Source organism: Hippopotamus amphibius, chromosome 8 (genome assembly GCF_030028045.1).
Source record: "Hippopotamus amphibius kiboko isolate mHipAmp2 chromosome 8, mHipAmp2.hap2, whole genome shotgun sequence".
NCBI classification, from domain to species: Eukaryota; Metazoa; Chordata; class Mammalia; order Artiodactyla; family Hippopotamidae; genus Hippopotamus; species Hippopotamus amphibius.
Window position 1 is genome coordinate 103,536,818 of NC_080193.1, and position 20,866 is coordinate 103,557,683.

Here is a 20,866-nt window from a genome sequence, read left to right on the forward strand (position 1 = left end):
TTTTGCAGTTTTTTTCCTGTAATTGATATCTAGTCTCATGGCGTTCTGGTCTGAGAAGATGCTTGATATGATTTCAATTTTCTTGAATTTGCTGAGGTTTGATTTGTGACCCAAGATGTGATCTATCCTGGAAAATGTTCCGTGTGCACTTGAGAAGAACGTGTATTCTGTCGTTTTTGGATGGAATGTCCTATAAATATCAATTAAGTCGAGATGGTCTAATGTGTCATTTAAAGCTTGTGTGTCTTTATTTATTTTCTGTTTGGATGATCTGTCCATTGATGTAAGTGGGGTGTTCAAGTCTCCCACTATTATTGTGTTCCTGTCGATGTCCCCTTTTATAGCTGTTAGCATTTGCCTTATGTATTGAGGTGCTCCTATATTGGGGGCATAGATATTTACCATTGTGATATGTTCTTCTTGGATGGATCCCTTGATCATTATGTAGTGTCCTTCCTTGTCTCTTTTAATAGTCTTTACTTTCAAGTCTAATTTGTCTGATATGAGTATTGCTACTCCAGCTTTCTTTTGACTTCCATTTGCATGGAATATCTTTTTCCATCCCTTTCCTTTCAGTCTATATGTATCCCTTGGTCTGAAGTGGGTTTCTTGTAGGCAGCATATAGAAGGGTCTTGTTTTTGTATCCATTCAGCCAGTCTGTGTCTTTTGGTTGGAGCATTTAATCCATTTACATTTAAGGTGATTATTGACATGTGTGTTCCAATTACCATTTTCTTAATTGTTTTGAGTTTGTATTTGTAGGTGTTTTCCTTTTCTTGTGTTTCCTACTTAGAGAAGTTCCTTTAGCACTTGTTGTAAGGCTGGTTTGGTGGTGCTGAATTCTCTTAACTTTTGCTTGTCTGGAAAGCTTTTGATTTCTCCCTCAAATCTGAATGAGATTCTTGCTGGGTAGAGTATTCTTGGCTGTAGGTTTCTCTCTTTCAGGACTTTCAGGATATCCTGCCATTCCCTTCTGGCCTGCAGAGTTTCTGTGGAAAGGTCAGCTGTTATCCTGATGGGTTTTCCCTTATATGTTGTTTGTTGCTTTTCTCTTGCTGCTTTTAATATTTTTTCTTTGTGTTTAGTTGTCGTTAGTTTGATTAATATGTGTCTCGGTGTATTTCTCCTTGGGTTTATTCTGTATGGGACTCTCTGTGCTTCTTGGACTTGGTGAATTATTTCCTTTCCCATGTTGGGGAAGTTTTCCACTATAACCTCTTCAAATATTTTCTCAGACCCTTTCTTGTTTTCTTCTTCTTCTGGGATGCCTATAATTCGAATGTTGGTACGCTTAATGTTATCAGTGAGGTCTCTGAGACTGTCTTCTAATCTTTTTATTATTTTTTCTTTTTCCTGCTCTGTGGCAGTTATTTCCCCCATTCTATCTTCCAACTCACTTATTCGTTCTTCTGCCTCAGTCATTCTGCTGGTTATAGCATCTAGAGTATTTTTAATTTCAGTTATTTTGTTATCCATTGCTGTTTGTTTTTCTGAGTTCTTATGAACTGTTTCTTGTACTTTCTCTATTTTGTTATCGAGATTTTGTATCATTTTTACTATCATTACTCTAAATTCCTTTTCAGGCATTTTTCCTATTTCCTCCTCATTTATTTGGTCTTGTGGGTTTTTTTCCTGCTCCTTTGCCTGCATGGTGTTTCTTTGTTTCCTCATGGTTGTCCAAACTTTTGGGGTTGCTTGTCCTTGGGTTTTTTTGCGTTATTCTGTGACCAGCAGAGGTTCCTTTATTGTTCGTCTGTAAGCGTCGGTGTGTGGGGAGGGAGAGGGTACAATAGTGGCTCCTTCTCCTGGGAGGGAGTGAGCAGTGGTGCACTGATGTCTCAGTCAGGCTTGGAGGTGCCTGTTGCAGAGGGCGCCGGTGGCTCAGGCGTAAACAGAAAGTCTTAGAGTTGGGCCTCTCTCGAGGGTTTTTTTCTTTTCTTTTTTTTTTTTCTCGGCAGCCTCCCTGCTGCTGGCATTGCAAGGGGTTTTAATCTAGCCCCACCCGAGTGCCTGAGGGTACTTGTTATCCCTGAGCGCCTTAGGTGGCCCGCAGGGCGTCTCTCCACTGCCTGTTGCAGAGGCGCAGAAAGAGAGAGAGAGGCTATGCGCGTGGCTCCTCCCAGCCGCCAGTGAGCCTGCAGCCTCCAGCTGCCATCATGGCCGGGCAGCTCTCAGGAACGGGCACTCCTCTCCGCGGGCCTCCTCCCTCCTGTCCTCTCGGTCCGTCACCCTACCGGCAACAATGTTTCCCACACTGAACCAGCTCTCCTGCTCCCACACTCCCACTCTTGGACCCTCCGTTCAGCCGCGGATCGATGTCTTGGTCCGGGAACGCTGAGCTGCGCTGCAGACCCTCCGAATGTTTCTCACTCCCTCCCGTCTGCCACGGCTCCGCCGCTTCACCCTCTTTGAGCCCTCGTAGATGCCTCCCTACCGGCTATGTCGGGATCCCCGCAGTCCCATCCGGTGTCCGAGGCCGTCTGCTGGTGTTCAGCTGGTTCTCTGTGAGAATGACTGCGTCCTTCCATGCATTCCCAATGCATCTGTGGGGAGGGATGCACTCCACGTCTCTCTACTTCGCCGCCATCTTTTCCTCTTCTGGTTTTGTCTTTGTACACATTTTTTATGCCACCTTTTCTCTCCAAAGTCCTCATGTTACTTTTAAAAAATCTCTGAATCTGTATCATTAGGTTATCAAAACAGAGTTCCCTTTAAAGTACAAGTATACAGTAAATGACTATATTCATTATTTCCTTTTTCATAAAATATTACATGCCATACTTTAGATTTTTAAAAATCCCTACTGTTTAGTTCAAACATAATTAGAGAGTAGCTCTGACAAAAGATTCAAAAGGATAATTTTATGCCATCTTCTAGTACTTATCAGATACAACATGATAGGTAACATAATTTAGTGGTAACTATGGGCTGTGGAGTCCGACCTGGATTCAAAATCTAACTCTAGAACTTACTAGCTATGCCATCTTAAGTTTTGTTACTTTACTATGAATTTGGCCAACATACAAAAAAGGGCGAATAATACTTTAAATAATCATCTACAGTGCTTATTCATGAAGCTAACACACATAATTAATATTATTCTCAAATGTACTTTGGTCACTTTAAGAACGAATGTCACATTTAATAGGTTCTAGTTCAAGTAATGGCAACAGCTAAGATGACAGTCGTTTGTATGCACTGCAGCTCCTAAGGAACTCAGACAATAATTTTCAAACTAAAATATAAAGAATACTTTTTTTAAAAAGTTTTATTTATTTATTTATTGGCTACGTTGGGTCTTCGTTGCTGTGAGCTTTCTCTAGTTGAGGCAAGTGGGGGCTATGCTTCGTTGCAGTGTGCAGGCTTCTTATTGTGGTGGCTTCTCCTGTTGCAGAGCACAGGCTCTAGGCTTCAGCAGTTGCAGCAGGTGGGTTCAGTAGTTGTGGTGCACAGGCTTAGCTGCTCTGTGGAATGTGGCATCCTCCTGGAGCAGGGATTGAATTGGCATGCAGATTCTTAACCACTGAGCCATCAGAGAAGTTCCTAAAGGGACTGAATTGGCATGCAGATTCTTAACCACTGAGCCACCAGAGAAGTTCCTAAAGAATATTTCTTGCATCCAGGAAAAATTATGATGGATAAGAAAAACCAACTCTAAGCAGAAAAAAAACTACTGTTATTCTCTACTGTAAATGCATCAAGCACTGCACTTTCCATCTTTTCTCTAACCCAGCAAATGAATTTACAATTAACCAGAGATTCAATTTCTTTAATATATATATGGCTATTCAGATTATTTACTTCTTGAGTAAGCTTTGGTAGTTCATCTCTTAAGGACATAGTCAATTTCATCAAAATTTATTGGCATAAAGTTGCCAATAAATATTGTTCTATTGTTGTTTTAATGTCTCTATGGGATCTGTAGCGAGGTCTCTTCTTTACTAATGTTCCTAATTTGTCTTTCTTTTTTCCTCATCAGTCTAGCTAGAGATCAATCTTATTAGCTGCATGCCACAAATTTTGTTATTTGTGTTTTCATTTTATTCAGTTAAAGACATTTTCTAATATCCCTAGACTTTTTTGAGCAGGGGGTATTTACAAGTGTGCTGTCCAATTTCCAAATATTTGTAGATTTTTCAGATGTTATTTTTAGTCTAATTTCTTCATGGTCTGAGAGTATACTTTGTGTTGTTTCAACCTACTTAAATATACTGTTTTATGGCCCAGAATATAGTCTGTTGTGGTAAGTGTTCTATGTTCCTTTGAAAAGATTTTGGGTGGAGTGGTCTATAAATATTATACCAAGATTTTAGATAGCATTGCTCAAGTCTTCTATAGCCTTACTAATTTTCTATCTACTTGTTCAATCAATTATTGAGAAAGGAGTGTTTAAATCTCTAACTATAATTACAGATTTGTCTATTTCTCCTTTTAGTTTTGTTTTTACTTTATACATTTTGAAGTTCTGTACATATATAAATTTTTTGTCTTCTTAATGAACTGATTCTTCAATTACCATTAAATATCCCTCTTAATAAATATCTACTTTTTCTGATATTACATTGACACTTCAATATTCTTTTCATTACAATTGAATTCATTGGTATTTGCACAGCATGTTTTTTCCCATTCTTTTACTTTTACCCTATGTCTTCAAAGGGGTTTTCATGTAAATGGCTTACAGTTGGGAAGCCATTAATTTTTTTCCCAAGCTGACAATCTGCTTGTAATTGGAAAGCTTTAGTTTAAATTTTAGACCATTTACATTTGATATAATTACTGATGATTAAGTTTAAACCTAACATCTTGCTATTTCTATTTGTCCCATTGCTCTTTGTTCCCTGTTAAACTTTCCTTATCCTTTTTTTCAATTAAAAAAATTATTAAAAAAAAATATTTTTGACATAATACACTGCATATATTTAAAGTGTACCATTTGATTTTTTTTTCTTATTAGTAATGTGCATATGGCAATCCCAATCTCCCAAGTCATCCCACCCCAACCACCCCCATCCCCCAATTTCCACCCCCTTGGTCTCCATGTTTGTTCTCTACATCTGTCTCTATTTCTGCCTTGCAAACCAGTTGATCTGTACCACTTTTCTAGATTCGCATATATGCATTAATATATTTGTTTTTCTCTTTCTGACTTACTTCACTCTGTATGACAGACTCTAGGTCCATCCATGTCTCTACAAATGTCCCAATTTCATTCCTTTTTAAAGCTGAGTAATATTCCATTGTATATATGTTCCACATCTTTATCCATTCATCTGTTGATGGACATTTAGGTTGCTTCCATGACCTGGCTATTGTAAATAGTGCTGCAAAGAACATTGGGGTACATGTGTCTTTTTGAATGATGGTTTTCTCTGGGTATATGCCCAGGAGTGGAATTGCTGGGTCATATGGTAACTCTTTTAGTTTTGCAAGGAACCTCCAACTGTTCTCCATGGTGGCTGTATCAATTTGCATTCCCACCAACAGTGCAAGAGGGTTCTCTTTTCTCCACACCCTCTCCAGCATTTATTGTTTGTAGATTTTCTGATGATGCCCATTCTAATGGTGTGAAGTGGTACCTCATTATTTTGATTTGCATTTCTCTAATTAGTGATATTGAGCAGCTTTTCATGTGCTACTTGGCCATCTCTGTCTTCTTTGGATAAATGCCTATTTAGGTCTTCTGCCCATTTTTTGATTTTGTTCGTTTTTTTGATATTGAGCTGGATGAACTGTTTATATATTTTGGAGATTAATCCTTTGTCTGTTGATTCATTTGCAAATATTTTCTCCCATTCTGAGAGTTGTCTTTTTGTCTTGTTTAGAGTTTCTTTTGCTGTGCAGAAGCTTTTAAGTTTCATTAGGTCCCACTCTAGGAGGTAGGTCAAAAAAGACCTTGCTGTGATTTATGTCAAAGAGTTATCCTCTTTTACATAGTCTTTTTTGATTCCATTTTACCACATTCCAGTTACCACTAACAGCTTATTAAGAATTCCTCTGTTTCACTTATTTAGTGATTTCCCAAGTTTGTACTTATAAACGAGAAATTTACAAAGAAAAAAAAAAATCACCCTGGAGTTTTATATTAGCTTTGTTTTTCAAGCAAAAATATTACCCCTCTTCAACAAGCTGAGTTTTAAGCCTCAATCTTAATTAGAGATTTAATTAAAATTTAGAAATTCAATGATGTGGGGAGAATGTCTAGCTTATTGTTAGAAAATACAGAAAAAAATGTCAAAGTTTTTACTATGTGGGAACAATTAGGACTAAGGCACGAGTAGTAAATATCACAATTAAGAAAAATTAACATGATACATGCACATGTTGTGTATCATGAACGAGGCAGCCAAATCTTTTATAATATAAGGTAGGTAACTCTAAACGACCTGCAGAGGATGGTAAAAGCAGCAAGGCCAACTCCCATTTAAAAATCTGGGGACTTCCCTGGTGGTCCAGCAGTTGAGACTCCATGCTTCCATGGCAGGGGGCACAGGTTCAATCCCTGGTCAGCTGACTAAGAACCCACAAGCCACAAGGTGTGGCAAAAAAAAAAAATCTGTTAGAGTATACCTATGTTCGTAACAGTATTATTCACAATAGCTAAAATGTGTAAGCAACCCAAGTGTCCATCAATGAATGAATGGATAAGCAAAATGTGGTATATACAATATTATTCAGCCTTAAAAAGAAAGTAAATTCTGACCCATGCAGATTGGATGAAACTTGAGGACATGCTAAATTAAATAAGCCAGTCACGAAAAGACAAATTCTGTATGATTCTACTTAAATGAGGTACTTGGTCAAAAGTCACAGGGACAGAAAGTAGAATGATGGTTGCCAGAGGCTGAGGGGAGGGGAGGATGAGGGGTTAATTAATAGGCACAGACTTTGAGTTTTAAAAGATGAAAAGAGTTATGGAGATGGATGGTGGTGATGGTAGCACAATATTATGAATGTATTTAATGTCACTGTTCACTTAAAAGCAAGATGGCAGGGACTTTCCTGGTGGCGCAGTGATTAAGAATCCACCCGCCAATGTAGGGGACACGGTTCGATCCCTGGTCTGGGAAGATCCCACATGCCACGGAGCAACTAAGCCCATGGGCCACAACTACAGAGCCTACGCTCTAGAGCCTGGGAGCCACAACTACTGAGCCCATGTGTCACAACTACTGAAGCCCGCACACCTAGAGCCCGTGCTCTACAACAAGAGAAGCCACCGCAATGAGAAGCCCAAGTACCACGATGAGAAGCCCAAGTACCGCAATGAAGTGTAGCTCCCACTTGCCACAACTAGAGAAAGCCTCCACAAAGCAACAAGGATCCAACACAGCCAATAAATAAATAAATTTTTACACACACACACACACACACACAAACCAAGATGGCAAATTTCATCACAATTTTAAAAATTAAAAAAAACAAAAAAACACCTATTAGAACATATCCATTTGTTCAAATACATGATGGCTGTCCGCTTTTTGCAGAATGTACTGCTGCCAGTCCTCAACCCGCCAAGTATTCCAAACCTAATCTGATATGGCTTAAGACACTTTTTTAAACAAATGACAAAGCACACTGGTACATGTTTTCTTATTTTATTAAATCTTACTAGTATTCTTTAAGGAACAAACACACAGGTGAGTAGGCTACAGTGAAGAAATCTTTTTATAAGAGAATTAAGAAGACATTAAAAGATACTTCCACGTATTATCTTCAGTGATGTTTCTTATCTTTTTTCTGGGACTCCAGGTAATATTCAGCCCCTACAGCTACCACAAACGCAGCAAATCCCCATTTGAATCCTTTTAATAATGCTCCAACGAAGGAAACATTATTTGCAAAGCCACCCATGTATCTCCAAGCTTCATTGCTAGAGGAAAAAAAAAGGGGAAAATTATAATCACATATGACTTATGTACACTCAATGAGTAAAATATATTTGATTTTCATCTTTCTAACAGACTTAAATGCAACCTTATATATGATAATCTAAGTGGATCACGATAGGAATCTTTCTGTGGCATAAGATAATTAGGTCTATATGCCCACATTTCATATATGAAATACAAGGAAAACACTTGATGATCTCATATTTCATAGTTATAATATTCAGGATTTTACAGAATTCTCAAATGGAAGACTCACCTTGGCCTATCCATCACAGGTCAGTTGTGTAGCTTTGCCCAAAGTAGTCATTACATGGAAAGAGGAAGTTAAGAGACTTGGGTATTAATCTTTTCTCTGCCACTTATACTAGATACACAACCTTTTAGGCTCAGCAAGTTATTTAACCTGTCAGGGCTTATTTCTTCTACTCAATAGTGATTACTATCTACCTTACAGCATTATTAGTAAAGATTAAACAGAGTAATGTAGGATGTATTTTGGCACAAAGAGTTATGTAACACTTGACAATACTGTTACTTTTCAAGAGGATCATTGCTTTTTTCCTGTCACAGAAGACTGAACTTTAGAAGACTAATTTCTTGTCCTGGCAATCATTCTTTTGAATAGCTTGAGCAGAGAAGGAAACAAATTAGACAGGTCTAGTGAAAAAAAGTCTTCTCTCACAGGTAAGGATAAATGAGTGCAAAAAATCATGTTTTAAAGAACGAAACCCCCTTAACTCTAAAAATCTGACTTATGAAAGCTAATCCGATCTAATTTAAGATATCAAAACCAGACAAAGACATTAGAAGAAAGCTACAGACTAATATTCCTCATGAACATAGATGCAAGTATTCTTAACAAAATTTTAGAAAACTGAATCCAGCAATATTTAAAAGGATAAAATATCATAATGAAGTAGGGTTTACCTCAAAAGAAAGCAAGACTGCTATAACATCTGAAAACCAATAAAATTAACTCACCATATTAACAGAATAAAAAAAGAGGTGAGCATCTTAATAGATGTAGAAAAAGCATTTAACAAAATTCTACACCTATTAGTAACAATAACAACAATAATAGTAACTCACAGTAACCCAGGATTAGAAGAGAAATTCCTCAACTTGATGAAAGGCATGTATGACTATCCTACAACTAACATTATACTGAATGATGAAAGACTGAATGCTTTCCCCAATTAGGAACAAAGCCAGGATGTCCACATACACTACTTTTATTCAACATTATACTAGTAGTTTTAGCCAGTGCAACAACACAAGAAAAAGAAATTAAAAGTTTATAGATTGAAAAAAAGGAACATTGTAGATGAAATGATCTTCTATGAAGTAAATTCTAAGGACTCTATAAGAAACATCTGCTAGAACTAAGAAGTGAATTTAGCAAGGTAACAAGATACAAAGTCAATATATAAAAAGCAATTATATTTTTACATATTAGCAATGAACAACTGGAAATTGAAGTTTAAAAATACTGTTTAAAATAGCATAAAATATGGAATAATCCAGAATAAACTGAACAAAATATGTACAAGATTGTATGAACACTGCTGAGGAAATTAAAGAGGCTTTAAATTGTCCATGAACTGGAAGACAATATTGTTAAGACATAAATTGTCCTCAACTGAGCTAAAGATTCAAGGTGATTCCAATTAAAATCCAAGCAGGCTTTTTGTAGAAACTGAAAAGCTCATTCTAAAATTTAAATGTAAATGCAAAGAACTTAGAATAGCTAAAACAATTTTTTAATTAAAGTTGGGGGAAAAAAAAGTTGGACATCTTGTTTTATACTACCTGATTTGAAGACAGTGTGGTATTGACATAAAGGTAGACATACTGATCAGGGTAACAGAAAAGAATCCAGAAATAGACTGCAGAGATACTGTCAACTGATTTTTGACAATAGTGTCAAGGTCAATTAATGGGGAAAGACAATCTTTTAATATATGTTGCTAGAAAAATTGGATGTCCATATGCAAAAACATTAACCTTCACCCTTACCTCATATGACATAAAAATTAACTCAAAATGGATCATATGCCTAAATGTAAGAAAGAGCACTATAAAAGCTTCCAGAAGAAGATTAGGAGAAAATCTTAGGCTGCAAAAAGCACAAACCATAAAAGAAAAAACTGCTACATTGGGACTTAATCAAAATTTAAAACTCTTTGAAAGACATCATTAAGAAAATGAAAAGATAAGCCACACTCTGGGAAAAATATCTGCAAAACTTTTATCTGATAAAGGACATATCAAAAATATATAGACAACTCTTATAATTCAACAAAAGACAAACACTCTGATAAATAAAATGGGCAAAAGACTGCACCAAAGAAAATACACAAATGACAAACATATGAAGAGATTCTCGTGATCTTCATTTTTAGTGGAAATGCAAATTAAAACCAAAAGAGATATTACTATCACATTCACTAGAATGGCTAAAATTAAAAGGCTGATAATACCAAGTATTGATGAGGACAATGAGCAACTGAAATTCTCATACATTGTTGGCAGAAATGCAAAATGGTACAGCCACTTTGTAAAACTGTTTGGGTGTTTTTCATTTAAAAAAATACACTTTTCAAATAATTTAGAAATCCCACTGTTAGGTACTTACCCAAGAGAAATGAAAGCATATGTTCACACAGACTTGTACCTGAATGTTTAAAGCAACTTTACTCATAATAGCCAAAAACTGGAAACAACCCAGATGGCTATCAACTGGTGAACAGTAAACAAAATGAGGTATATGCATACAATGGAGTAGTACTCAGCAATAAAAAAGGAAGGACATAAGTTAACGATGTATATAAGTCTCAAAAGCATTATAAGTGAAAGTGGCCAGAACAAAAGACTACAGACTATATGATTCCAATTGAAAAAGCATATCAAGGGTTGCCAGGAACCAGGAGTAGGATAGCACTGAGTGCAAAGGATCATGAGGGAACATTTTGGTATGCCAGAAATATTCTGTACCATGACTGTGGTGGTGGTCACATAACTGTGCACATCTGTCAACACTCATGGAATGATACACTTAAAATGGGGTGAATTTTACTGTACCTGATATTTTAATAAAGCTGATTTTAAAACAAATATAAAAAGCCATTTTCGATGATTTTTTTTTTAAAAGACAATACATTGAAAAGGAACATAGATACTGCTTCTCTAGGATAAATTCTATATAAATTATTTAATTATTCCTACCGGCCCCATGGATCCCTTAGCCCTCGTGCAGCCAACTTCTTCTGGACAGTTTCCAATGGTGTCCCTTCTATCTTCCATTGTTTATAATCTGGAAGTTCCATTTTACTATGACCATGTTCGTGTCCATGTCCATGGGCCATGTCTATAGGAAAAGAGTAATTTAAGGGAGAAATATATATACTGTAGATATCAAATACCCAAGTTTACTATTTATGCTTTAAGATAAAACATTTAAAGTTAATGTTTTAAAAAGAAAGCCAATATAAATACTTGAAACTTCTAAGTTAAGAAATTTTATAAAACAGTGTCTTATTACATAACTAATACATGGTCACAGTTTGGAAATATACATATGCAAAACAGAAAAAAAAATAATCAGTAATCCCATTACTAAGAGATACCTACTCACTATTTTGTTTCTTTCTTCGTTATAATAATAGCAAACATTTATCATGCCCTATGTGCCAGGTGCACTATGTTAAAGTACTTTAAGTGTCTTAACTCAGCATTACTCCTAAAACAACTCTTTGAACTTCAATTACTATGATCATTAGTCCCATTTTATAGATGAAGACAATGAGGCTCCAAGAAGATAAGTAACTTTCTGAAGGCAACAAAAATAGTTAATGGTACAACTTGGTTTTGGACCTTGCAGTTTCATTTCAGAGCCCTTTCACCTAACTTTTAAGCAATACTGTTTCCTTCCTTTCAGTCTTTCATAATTCATGAATATGTATAATAAAAATATTGTACATATTGTTTAGTTACTTTCTTTCTTCAGATGATTCTTTAAAAATGTAGTATTACTGTGGTTAACACATACGGATCACACGAACTTTATCTGTAAAGAGCCAGATAGTAAATATTTTAGGCTTCATTGGCGAAGAGGTAAAATCAAGGATATTATGTAGGTACTTACATAACAGGAGAGAAAACAAACTTCCATAAATATTTATAGATAAAATTCAAAATATAACAACTGAATATAATTTTTTGTTATACAAGTCTTTTTTTTTTTGGCTGCATTCAATCTTTGTTGCTGTGCATGGGCTTTCTCTAGTTGCCACAAGCAGGGGCTACTCTTCATTGTGGTGCGAGGGTTTCTTAGCATGGTGGCTTCTCTTGCTGTGGGGCATGGGCTCTAGGTGTGCGGGCTTCAGCAGTACAGCATGTGGGCTCAGTAGTTGTGGCATGCGGGCTTAGTTGCTCCTCGGCAATGAGATCTTCCCAGACCAGGGCTTGAACCTGTGTCCCCTGTATTGGCAGGTGGATTCTTAACCACTGAACCACCAGGGAAGTCCACTACAAGTCTTCCGATGAAAAAAATGCAATTCTCTTTTGGGGGGATAACATTTTGCTTACCTGGGGCTCAAAGTTTAGTGTTCCTTAGTATCAAATTGATTGCAAATGTTCATCTTTAATAAAAACCGTTCTTAGCTCATTGGCCACGTAAAAACAGGCAATGGGCTGAATTTGGCCAGCAGGCTGTAGTTTGCTGACTCCTGAAGTAAATCAACAGAGACTTTTTTTTTTTAATTTTTATTGAAATATAGTCAATCTATAATGTTGTGTTAGTTTTACATGTACAGCAAAGCAATTCGGACATACATATATATAAATAAAAGTATTCTTATTTTTAACATTCTCTTCCATTAACAGAGTCCTTAAGACCCCTTTTTAATTGATAAGTTTGCTTAAATAAAATATGGCCCCAATGGGTATATAAAGATTTCAATTTTCTAGTGTTATTTTTATAGATAATACAAAAATAAACTTGAGCTTGGTCCCCAGTTAAATTGTTATGAATCTCAAATTAAGAGGGTATGAATTAATAATGCTATACTGTAATTTGTATAAGGTTAGCAGTAGCAATTCTACAATCACTGCTTTCCAGAAATAAAACCAAATAATTATTACTATTTTGTCTGCATTTATAACTATAAACAAGTCCAATAATAAGGCAGGATTCTTACACTGCATTTTAGAAGACAGAGATAATTATTAGATAGCATATACTAAAGACACATTATGTGAAGTGCTTATTTCATTAAATAATAGTTCTCAGAATATGGGGGACAAAACTGTACTTAGTAATTTTGATAAATTAGCCAACACTTAATATTTTTATTTATAGACATAAGATATCACAAAACATTATGTTGATGATTTTCACATTTAACAGAGAATAAAAACCAATACCCACCAAACACAGTTAAAACTATAACATTCACAACTTTGAATGAAACATTTAATCCATTATTTCATTATTATTTAGTGGATTCAATAATATAAGGAAACAAATTATGGTTTCAGATTTCAGTCTGAATTTTGAGATTCAATACATTATCACAAAAGAGTTTTAGAAGCATTTAATTATAATGATAAAGTGTTGGTTTCTTCTATGTTTTCAAAAAAAAAATTTTAAATAACATTTCTTTCCAAAAATCTTTAGATTACAAGACAAACCCTTATTTTGGCAAATGTCAATTCTAGAACATTAAACGTATCTGACTATCAATGTACTTGAAAGAGAATACAAAACAAAGGTCAAAATTTTTTAATTAAATAGCTTGATTTTGAAAATGAAAACTGAAATATTACCATGGTATAAAGGCTATCTCAAAGTTACAATACTACTATGCTCAAAATATTAAGTAATTTGGAAGATAAAACTTTGAAAAAAAAACCATGAAAGTATACATACACTCATTTCTCCTGAACAAATTTCCTTTAATGAATTTAATGTATTCTCTCTTCTATGTAATTAAAATATTTCAGAAAGAGTTCCTTAATAGGCATTTACTAAATATTTCAATGACTTTTCAATGAACACTATTTTTAGGGAAACTTCATTTTTTCTTAAAAAAAGTATTTCTACTTCAGAATAGCCATAAATCAGACAATGATATCCTGATCACTTGATGGAAGAGTCTGGAATTCTAACGAAGTGCAGACTTTGGTCTGTACAGATCTGGCATCAAACCCTGAATGCATCATCAATAGCTATAAAATTCTAGGCAAATCATTTTAATCTTGCTGAACTTCAGTTTCTTCACATAACATGAGGTTAAAACCTACCTTGCAAGATTGTGAAAATTGGGGAAAACACATTGTGATGATGTGCCTTCCATTTTCACACCCAGGTGGTGAGAATGTGATTTACCACAATGACTGTAAAAAACTGTTTGGTATGACCTAGAAATGTTGAACATTTGAATTACCTTATGGCCTAGCAATTCCAGTCATAGGTTCTATATATATATACTCTAGATATGCACTGTCCAATACGGTAGCCACTAGCACCTCAAATGTGCAACTGGGGAACTGAGAATTTTTATTTAATTTTAATTTAAATTTTAAAACAGATTTTCAAACCAGTTATTGGAAAATTTTAAAGTGTGTTTGGTACAAATTGGGCATGTGAATCTACTTTATCAACTGTAAATTTTATGAAATATAAATACAGATCAAGTGTTTACATTTATGAAAACAGCAAATTCTGTAAGTGTAAAATACATCACTTTTGAAGACGGCATGAAGAAAATATAGAATATTTCATTAATAACTTTTAATACTGATTACATCTTAAAATGATAATATTTTGAATATACATAGTTGGTTAGATAAAATATATCATTAAAATTAATTTTATGTTTCTTTTTACCTTTTTAATATGGCTATTGGAAAATTTTAAGTTACATATGTATTATATACGTATTATATTTGCATTATACAGCACTGCTCTAGAGAAACTCTTGCATCTGTATAACAGATATATTTATAAGAATCTTTCTAGACACATTATTTACGCTAGCTCCAAAACGTAAACAACTCAAATGTCAACTATGGAATGGATTAACTATGGAATATTACACAATGAAAAATTACATGCAAAACTATGAATGAATTCCACAAATATAATAATGAGCAAGGGATGAGTCAGAAAAAAACACACACTTTGAATCTCATTTATATAAATGGAAAAACCTAACAATTCATTTTCTAGGAATGCATCATAGAAGGAAAAAATTTAAGTGAAACAAGTAAATGATTATTACAAGTTAAGACAGTGGTTACCTCTTGGTGGAGGAGACAATCACAGAAACTCATTCGGGGAGGTTCTAAGGCAGTGTTTTTCAACGTATTGTAATTATTGTACCAAAGGAGCTTTTTTGGACCTTTTTTTCCCCTGATCATGTTCACCGCTTCCACATGAAAATTTAGTACCACAATTTATGTACCATGGCTCTTTGGAGGGTCACAAACTATTGTATTATCTAAGGTTTTTTTTTTTTGCTCTCTCACCCCCACCCAACAAGAACCAATTTTTACCTCCTTAAAGGGCAATCATCTCTGTTTAGGTTGCATATTTAAGTTTCTGGAAACGCTTTATTTCCTAACCTGAGGGGTGGTGATCAAGTGTTTGCTTAATTATAACTCTTAAAAGTGTACTTATGTTTTATGCACCCTTCTGTTATGTATACTTCACAATAACAACTAAAATTAGATAAAGTGTCTTAAATCATGCCAAAGACTCAACAAGAGGTGCTTATTTCCATTTCGGAGCTGTTCAAACAAGAACAGCAAGGAAATTAGTTCAACAAGGAAAGAACATGCAATCATGAATTTTTTCACCTCATTCTATCTGCCTATGTTTGGAGTGAACCTGTAAGTTTGGTGGAGATCAACCTCCACTAAAGGGCGCTGGCTCTAGTACAGGAACAGTGTTGGCATACTTTCCCTAAGAAGGAAATAAAAGCGTAATGCCTATTACACTATATGTAATTTCACAGTTTACCAAACATTTTGAAGTATAGATTCCAATTTCCCCTCATTTAAAAAGCTGTGAATACCATAAGAACATTAGAAAATAAAACACAAATGAACTGTTTTCACCTTTAGTGTCCCTTGCAGTCCTTGCCTCTCCGTATATGCAATTTAATAGCAATCACACTAAAAACTGATGCGATTTGGTGCCCTTTTAACACTGTGTCATAAACATTCATACCAGAAAAACCTTATTTAAAACTATACTATACATGCTTGAGAGGCAGGCATTACAAATATTCCTATTTTACACATTTTCGATTTGAGGGCAGTTGTGCCTTCATTCGACTTAACGATAAACCAAAAAACAAAAACAAAAACAAAAATGCGGGGCGAGGGGTGTTGCAGGTGAGAGAGAAGGAGAAAAGCATCTGAACTTAACAACCACAGTGATCCTCACTGAATCCTTTTACAACCACCCCTCACTACCCCAGGACTTCATAGGTCTCTTCTGCTACTTCTTCGATCTCCTTCCCTCTTGAGTCACACATTCTCACCCTCCTTCTCCACTTAGTCTCCCTTTTTCGACAATCCCGGGAATAGAGCCTCATTCTTATTCCCCACCAGCTCCCCTCAATTTACCTGACAGCAATCTGACCTCTTAGGTCAGTCAACAGTCAAACCTCCACCCGGCGGCAACCGGAAACGGAAGTTGTCACCTCGAGTACCTTACGGCAGGAAAGCAGAGGAGAAATTTAACATTCTGGTCCTGGGTCACAGATTCCCGGACCAGGTGGAGGTGACATGAAGGAGTCTGTAAGTGGACATTTTCCCCGCACATCTGTGCATGCGGAGTCTGACCGAGGTAAGAGAACCTGTGGAGGACAGCTGGCGGGGAACAGGAGACCTCGTCCTTGCTTGGAGACCGGAATCTTTAGACTCTGCACAGGGGGCGGGCCGCGGGCAGCTTGCTGCCAATCAGCGGTGCTGTTGTTGGAGCGTTGAATCGCCCAATGGGAGGGTCGGTGGTTGCGCTGCAGTTGGCAGGCTGCTGCGGGAGGCGGTGGCGGTAAGAAGCCGGAGGCAGCGGGGTGACAGGTAGGCGGCGGCGCTGTCTTTGGGGGACGCCGAGTACCAGATAGGAGGGATTTTCTTCTTCTCCGGCTGCAAGAACTATAGAGGGGATCTGCCGAGGGTGGTCTGGGAAGGCGACAGCCGGAGTGTTGGTGGTTCCGGAACCTCTAGGAGACCAGGTAGCAGCTTGGGAGGGTCGTGAGGAGGAGAAGGCAGCCGCGGCGGGGGGAGGCTGAGCCCAGCGGGGCGACGTGGGGGCCGCGGGCGTGGGGGGCTGCGGTGGCGCCGGTGCAGGCGCGAGAGAGGCCGGAGCTAGACGGCGTCGTGAGGACTGGAAGAATTCCTTGTACGGAGCTCCGAGAGAAAAGAGGACGCGGCATTGCAGGCACCTGAGAGAGATCCTGGGGCTTGCTTTTTCTTAGGGCCGTTTCTCAGGGTGGGAACGAAGGAAACGGAGAAGAAGAATGTTTACTGGCGGTCAGATCCTTGAAACTCTTCATAGCTGTACATTATGTAATCTTTGGCCGTTATTTACCCAAACAACTAGGTTGCCCCTCCTGGAAAAGGAGGTCTTGCAACCTATTGATGTGTCAGAATAGTTTTTTTCGTTGGTTTGACTGTTTTCTACCACGGCAGGCTCTGTGGGCGAAGAAGCATGAAGGATAGAGTAGTCACGAAGAGCTTATCCCAAATATGGACTTGGGTTGAGAGATGTGTTAGTTTGGAATGAGCGTGGCCAGGTTCAGGTTTTGTAGTTCGTGAATTTATTTGTTTTGAGGGTCAAGGCTGACTACAGATTTTTTTTTTTTTTAAATCTTCAGGAAAGTGGAGACCCTCAAAAATCTATAGTAGGAGGTAAGTGCAAGTTGGAAAATGACTAGAAAATTAGCTGGTAGATTTTTCCCCCCTAAATTGTGGATGTTAGTGACTGTGAAAATTAGGTGGTGGTCTGATTTCGGTGGGGAGCAGTCATCTAAGTAATTTACTCTATAAGGCTGAGAGATTAGTTCGAATTATTTATTTCTTAGTTTTAAAAAGTATGTTCTTTGAACCTCTCCGGTAGAGGTAAAATGTATTTACAGACATAATTAATTGTAAATTATCATGTTTTTTCTAAGTTTTTATGATTCATTATTTGCACAATGAAATATAGAATTAAAATAGGAATTCCATTCAGTGTGTATTATGGAGTGACAAACTACATTAAAAACTTGATTTTGTAGCTCACTGGGAAGCATTTTTAAAAGAAGTGTTATAAATTTCTAAAATGTAAACTGATTGAAATGTTGCCTTTAGCATAGAAGATAAAGACTAATGTAGTATTTGTTAGCAAGTGTGTAGTTTTCCTGAGCTTATTTTAATACTGCATGTCAGAAAAACTTTCTAAAATGTGATTTTTTTCTATTATTGATAATTTATATTAGTATATCCCAGAAACTAAATTAAAAAAATTTTTTTTTCTAAATGTTATTTGGTAAAGAGAGTTGCATCATTAGAGTTTTTGTTCCAGAATGTTTATAGTACTGAGATATTTATCATTGTTTCAGATAAAAATTTTGGTACTGGTGTTTCATTCTTTGTTGTTTTATCTTTTGGCAAGAATAATACTCTCAGTCACAAAGAGCAGTTCTGCTTCTGTTTTAGGTGCATTTCTGTAGTGTGAGTGCCTGTGAACAAATCTCTGCTTTCGTGCAGTGTATATGTATCTCTGTGTGTGTATGTATGTATTTCTTCTTATGTAACCAGCCTACTAGAGCTGTCTTAGAGAACTAATGGCTGATTTTGAATGGCCAGTAGGTGTCATTGTAGAATGCAATAAAGTTGAACATTAAGTAGGAAATTACCAAGTGATTTAAGGAACACTAGTCCAAATTAGAATATAATAATAATTGGCTGATTATTTATACATAATTAGAAATTCTCTTTTCTGATACATCTCAGAATTGTTTATAAGGAATTTGAAACAGTGGCTGTAAAGAAGTATAATTGTTTGCCCTAAAATGGACCTTGAAAGCTTGTTTTCTAATCCAGTTCTTAAGCTCTCTTGACATGCAGTATGGATTTAGGATTTTCTTTTTTTAATTCAATTTTGGCATCTTATGGTAGTTTATTAGGTTCTAGAATGATTAAGATTTTCAGCTTGACTGAATTTTATAATAGAAAAATCAATGCTACATAATGAAAGACTAAAATGATAAAATATGGGTAGAAAATCTCCAGACAAATTATCAGCTGCGCAAAATAATACTTTGTTATTGTTCTTTTAATGCTTTATGTTCTTTTAAAGAACAAAGGAATTTTTGTCTTTCTGTGGCTTAGTTTTTTGGATGTCCAAAATAGTTTCTTTTTACATTTTTATCTGACTAGTAGACTGCGTACTTTTCTCAGGATGATGAACTGAACATTTGTCATTGTCTAAAATGTAATATAATGGATTCTGGAGGGAGCTGGCACAGAAAGGTCTAAAGGTAGCTATGGCTGCTGTTAGTACAGTCTCTTACCTGCAGAGCTTTCTGCTGTGCTCTTGTCACTTTGTAGCTCTGCCCCTTTTGCCTGTTGTTGATACAGTGTTAAAAAATAGAGTTGGACCTAATTCAGGCATTCTCCATGAAAGTGGAGAGTTACCAGTAGATCACAATAATCTAGGAGTTAAAAAAAAAAACAGAGACACACATGCATATCCATTATATCATCTCCACTTCCCTATGGAATCTTAGTGGTAGGGGGAATATAAAGGGAGGTAGATATATTTTGAAGGAAAAAAAAAATCCCCTAGATGATGTGGTTTATTACAGCCTTCCACTTGAAAATCATTGATCTAATTCAAGGCTTTTAGACTGTGGTGTGAACCAGAACAGTAGTTTTGGACTTCCTAGGTGGCACAGTGGTTAAGAATCCTCCTGCCGATGCAGGGGACACGGGTTCGAGCCCTGCTCTGGGAAGATTCCACATAACATGGAGCAACTAAGTCTGTGTGCCACAACTATTGAGCCTGTGCTCTAAAGCCCGTGAGCCACAATTATTGAAGCCCACGCGCCTAAGGCCCATGTTCCACAACAAGAGAAGCCACTACAATGAGGAGCCTGTGCACCACAATGAAGAGTAGCCCCTGCTCGCAGCAACTACAGAAAGCCCGTGTGCAGCAATGAAGACCCAACGCAGCCAATAAATAAATAAAATAAATAAATTAATTAAAAAAAGAGTAGTTTTTAGCTTGAGAAAAAGGATTTCTAAATCTGTCAATATACTATAGCTCAATAAATTTTCATCATTTAATGTCATAACTGGGATGGATTTTCTAGCCAGGAGCTAAAGTTAAAGTTGCCAGAAATAAAAATTGTGCAGAATGTTTTGCTTGGGATTACTTTTTTTACTTGGCACTTAGCTGCTTTACATAAACTGAGCTAATTTCTTTCATGATTCAGACCTGTGCTTTGCACAGATATTTACTCGTACCTGTTCTCTTAATGTCTCCGAAAGCTATCTAGTTCTAAGTTAAACTAGAATTGGAAAAGAAGAATTGGGAGTTTTCTTGATAAAAGGTTTTTTTTGCCATATTGCTATGATATGAAGATATACATTTATCTTTTTGTAAACAAATAATATATATTAAAACTTGAAATTGTGAATGTGTTGACTTTGACACAGGTTCAGTTTAGAAATTCATGGTTCATCCTTATGAATCCTAGACTTTCTGTTTGGGTATTTTTCTGCCATGGAGACAAGTATGAGAAAAAAGTAAATGAGTAGATTTTAATTTTGGAGAAAGGAGTAAAAAACTGAATTATATAGTATATTGAAGTATGACTGATTATTTATAGGATTATAGTTCTTTCTAAGTTTGAAATACAGCTGTCAAAAATGCAGTCATAAAATATGGTAAGTGGTACTTAAATTGTTAAATGGC

The 20,866-nt window shown here is 36.2% G+C and overlaps 2 protein-coding genes across 7 annotated transcripts in view; one reads left to right on the plus strand and one right to left on the minus strand.

Annotated features, from left to right (window-relative positions):
- Positions 1-7,583: 7,583 nt before the first annotated feature.
- Positions 7,584-16,662, minus strand: NDUFB3 (NADH:ubiquinone oxidoreductase subunit B3). The gene is made up of 3 exons (XM_057745372.1): positions 16,528-16,662; positions 11,119-11,260; positions 7,584-7,874 (listed from the first exon to the last, which is right to left on the minus strand). The coding sequence occupies exons 2-3, from the start codon at positions 11,256-11,258 to the stop codon at positions 7,718-7,720; spliced, it is 297 nt and encodes a 98-aa protein (XP_057601355.1). The 5' UTR covers positions 11,259-11,260; positions 16,528-16,662; the 3' UTR covers positions 7,584-7,717.
- Positions 16,652-20,866, plus strand: part of HYCC2 (hyccin PI4KA lipid kinase complex subunit 2) — a 63,333-nt gene continuing 59,118 nt past the window's right edge. For 2 of the 6 annotated variants that reach the window (XM_057745363.1, XM_057745369.1), the window contains exons 1-2: positions 16,910-16,983; positions 17,781-17,814. The gene's annotated coding sequence lies outside the window, so the exon portion shown is untranslated. Of the gene's footprint in view, positions 16,751-16,909; positions 16,984-17,019; positions 17,139-17,780; positions 17,815-20,866 lie in introns of those variants that run through there. The other 4 variants (XM_057745364.1, XM_057745367.1, XM_057745366.1 and 1 more) reach the window with 4 other exon arrangements.

Excerpts from the sequence above, each read along its gene's own strand:
- NDUFB3 (XM_057745372.1), bottom strand. The coding sequence starts at position 11,258 with ATGGCCCATGGACATGGACACGAACATGGTCATAGTAAAATGGAACTT. Across the intron at positions 7,875-11,118 it reads CTAAGGGATCCATGGGGCCG|CAATGAAGCTTGGAGATACA; the intron begins GTAGGAATAATT and ends TTTTTCCTCTAG.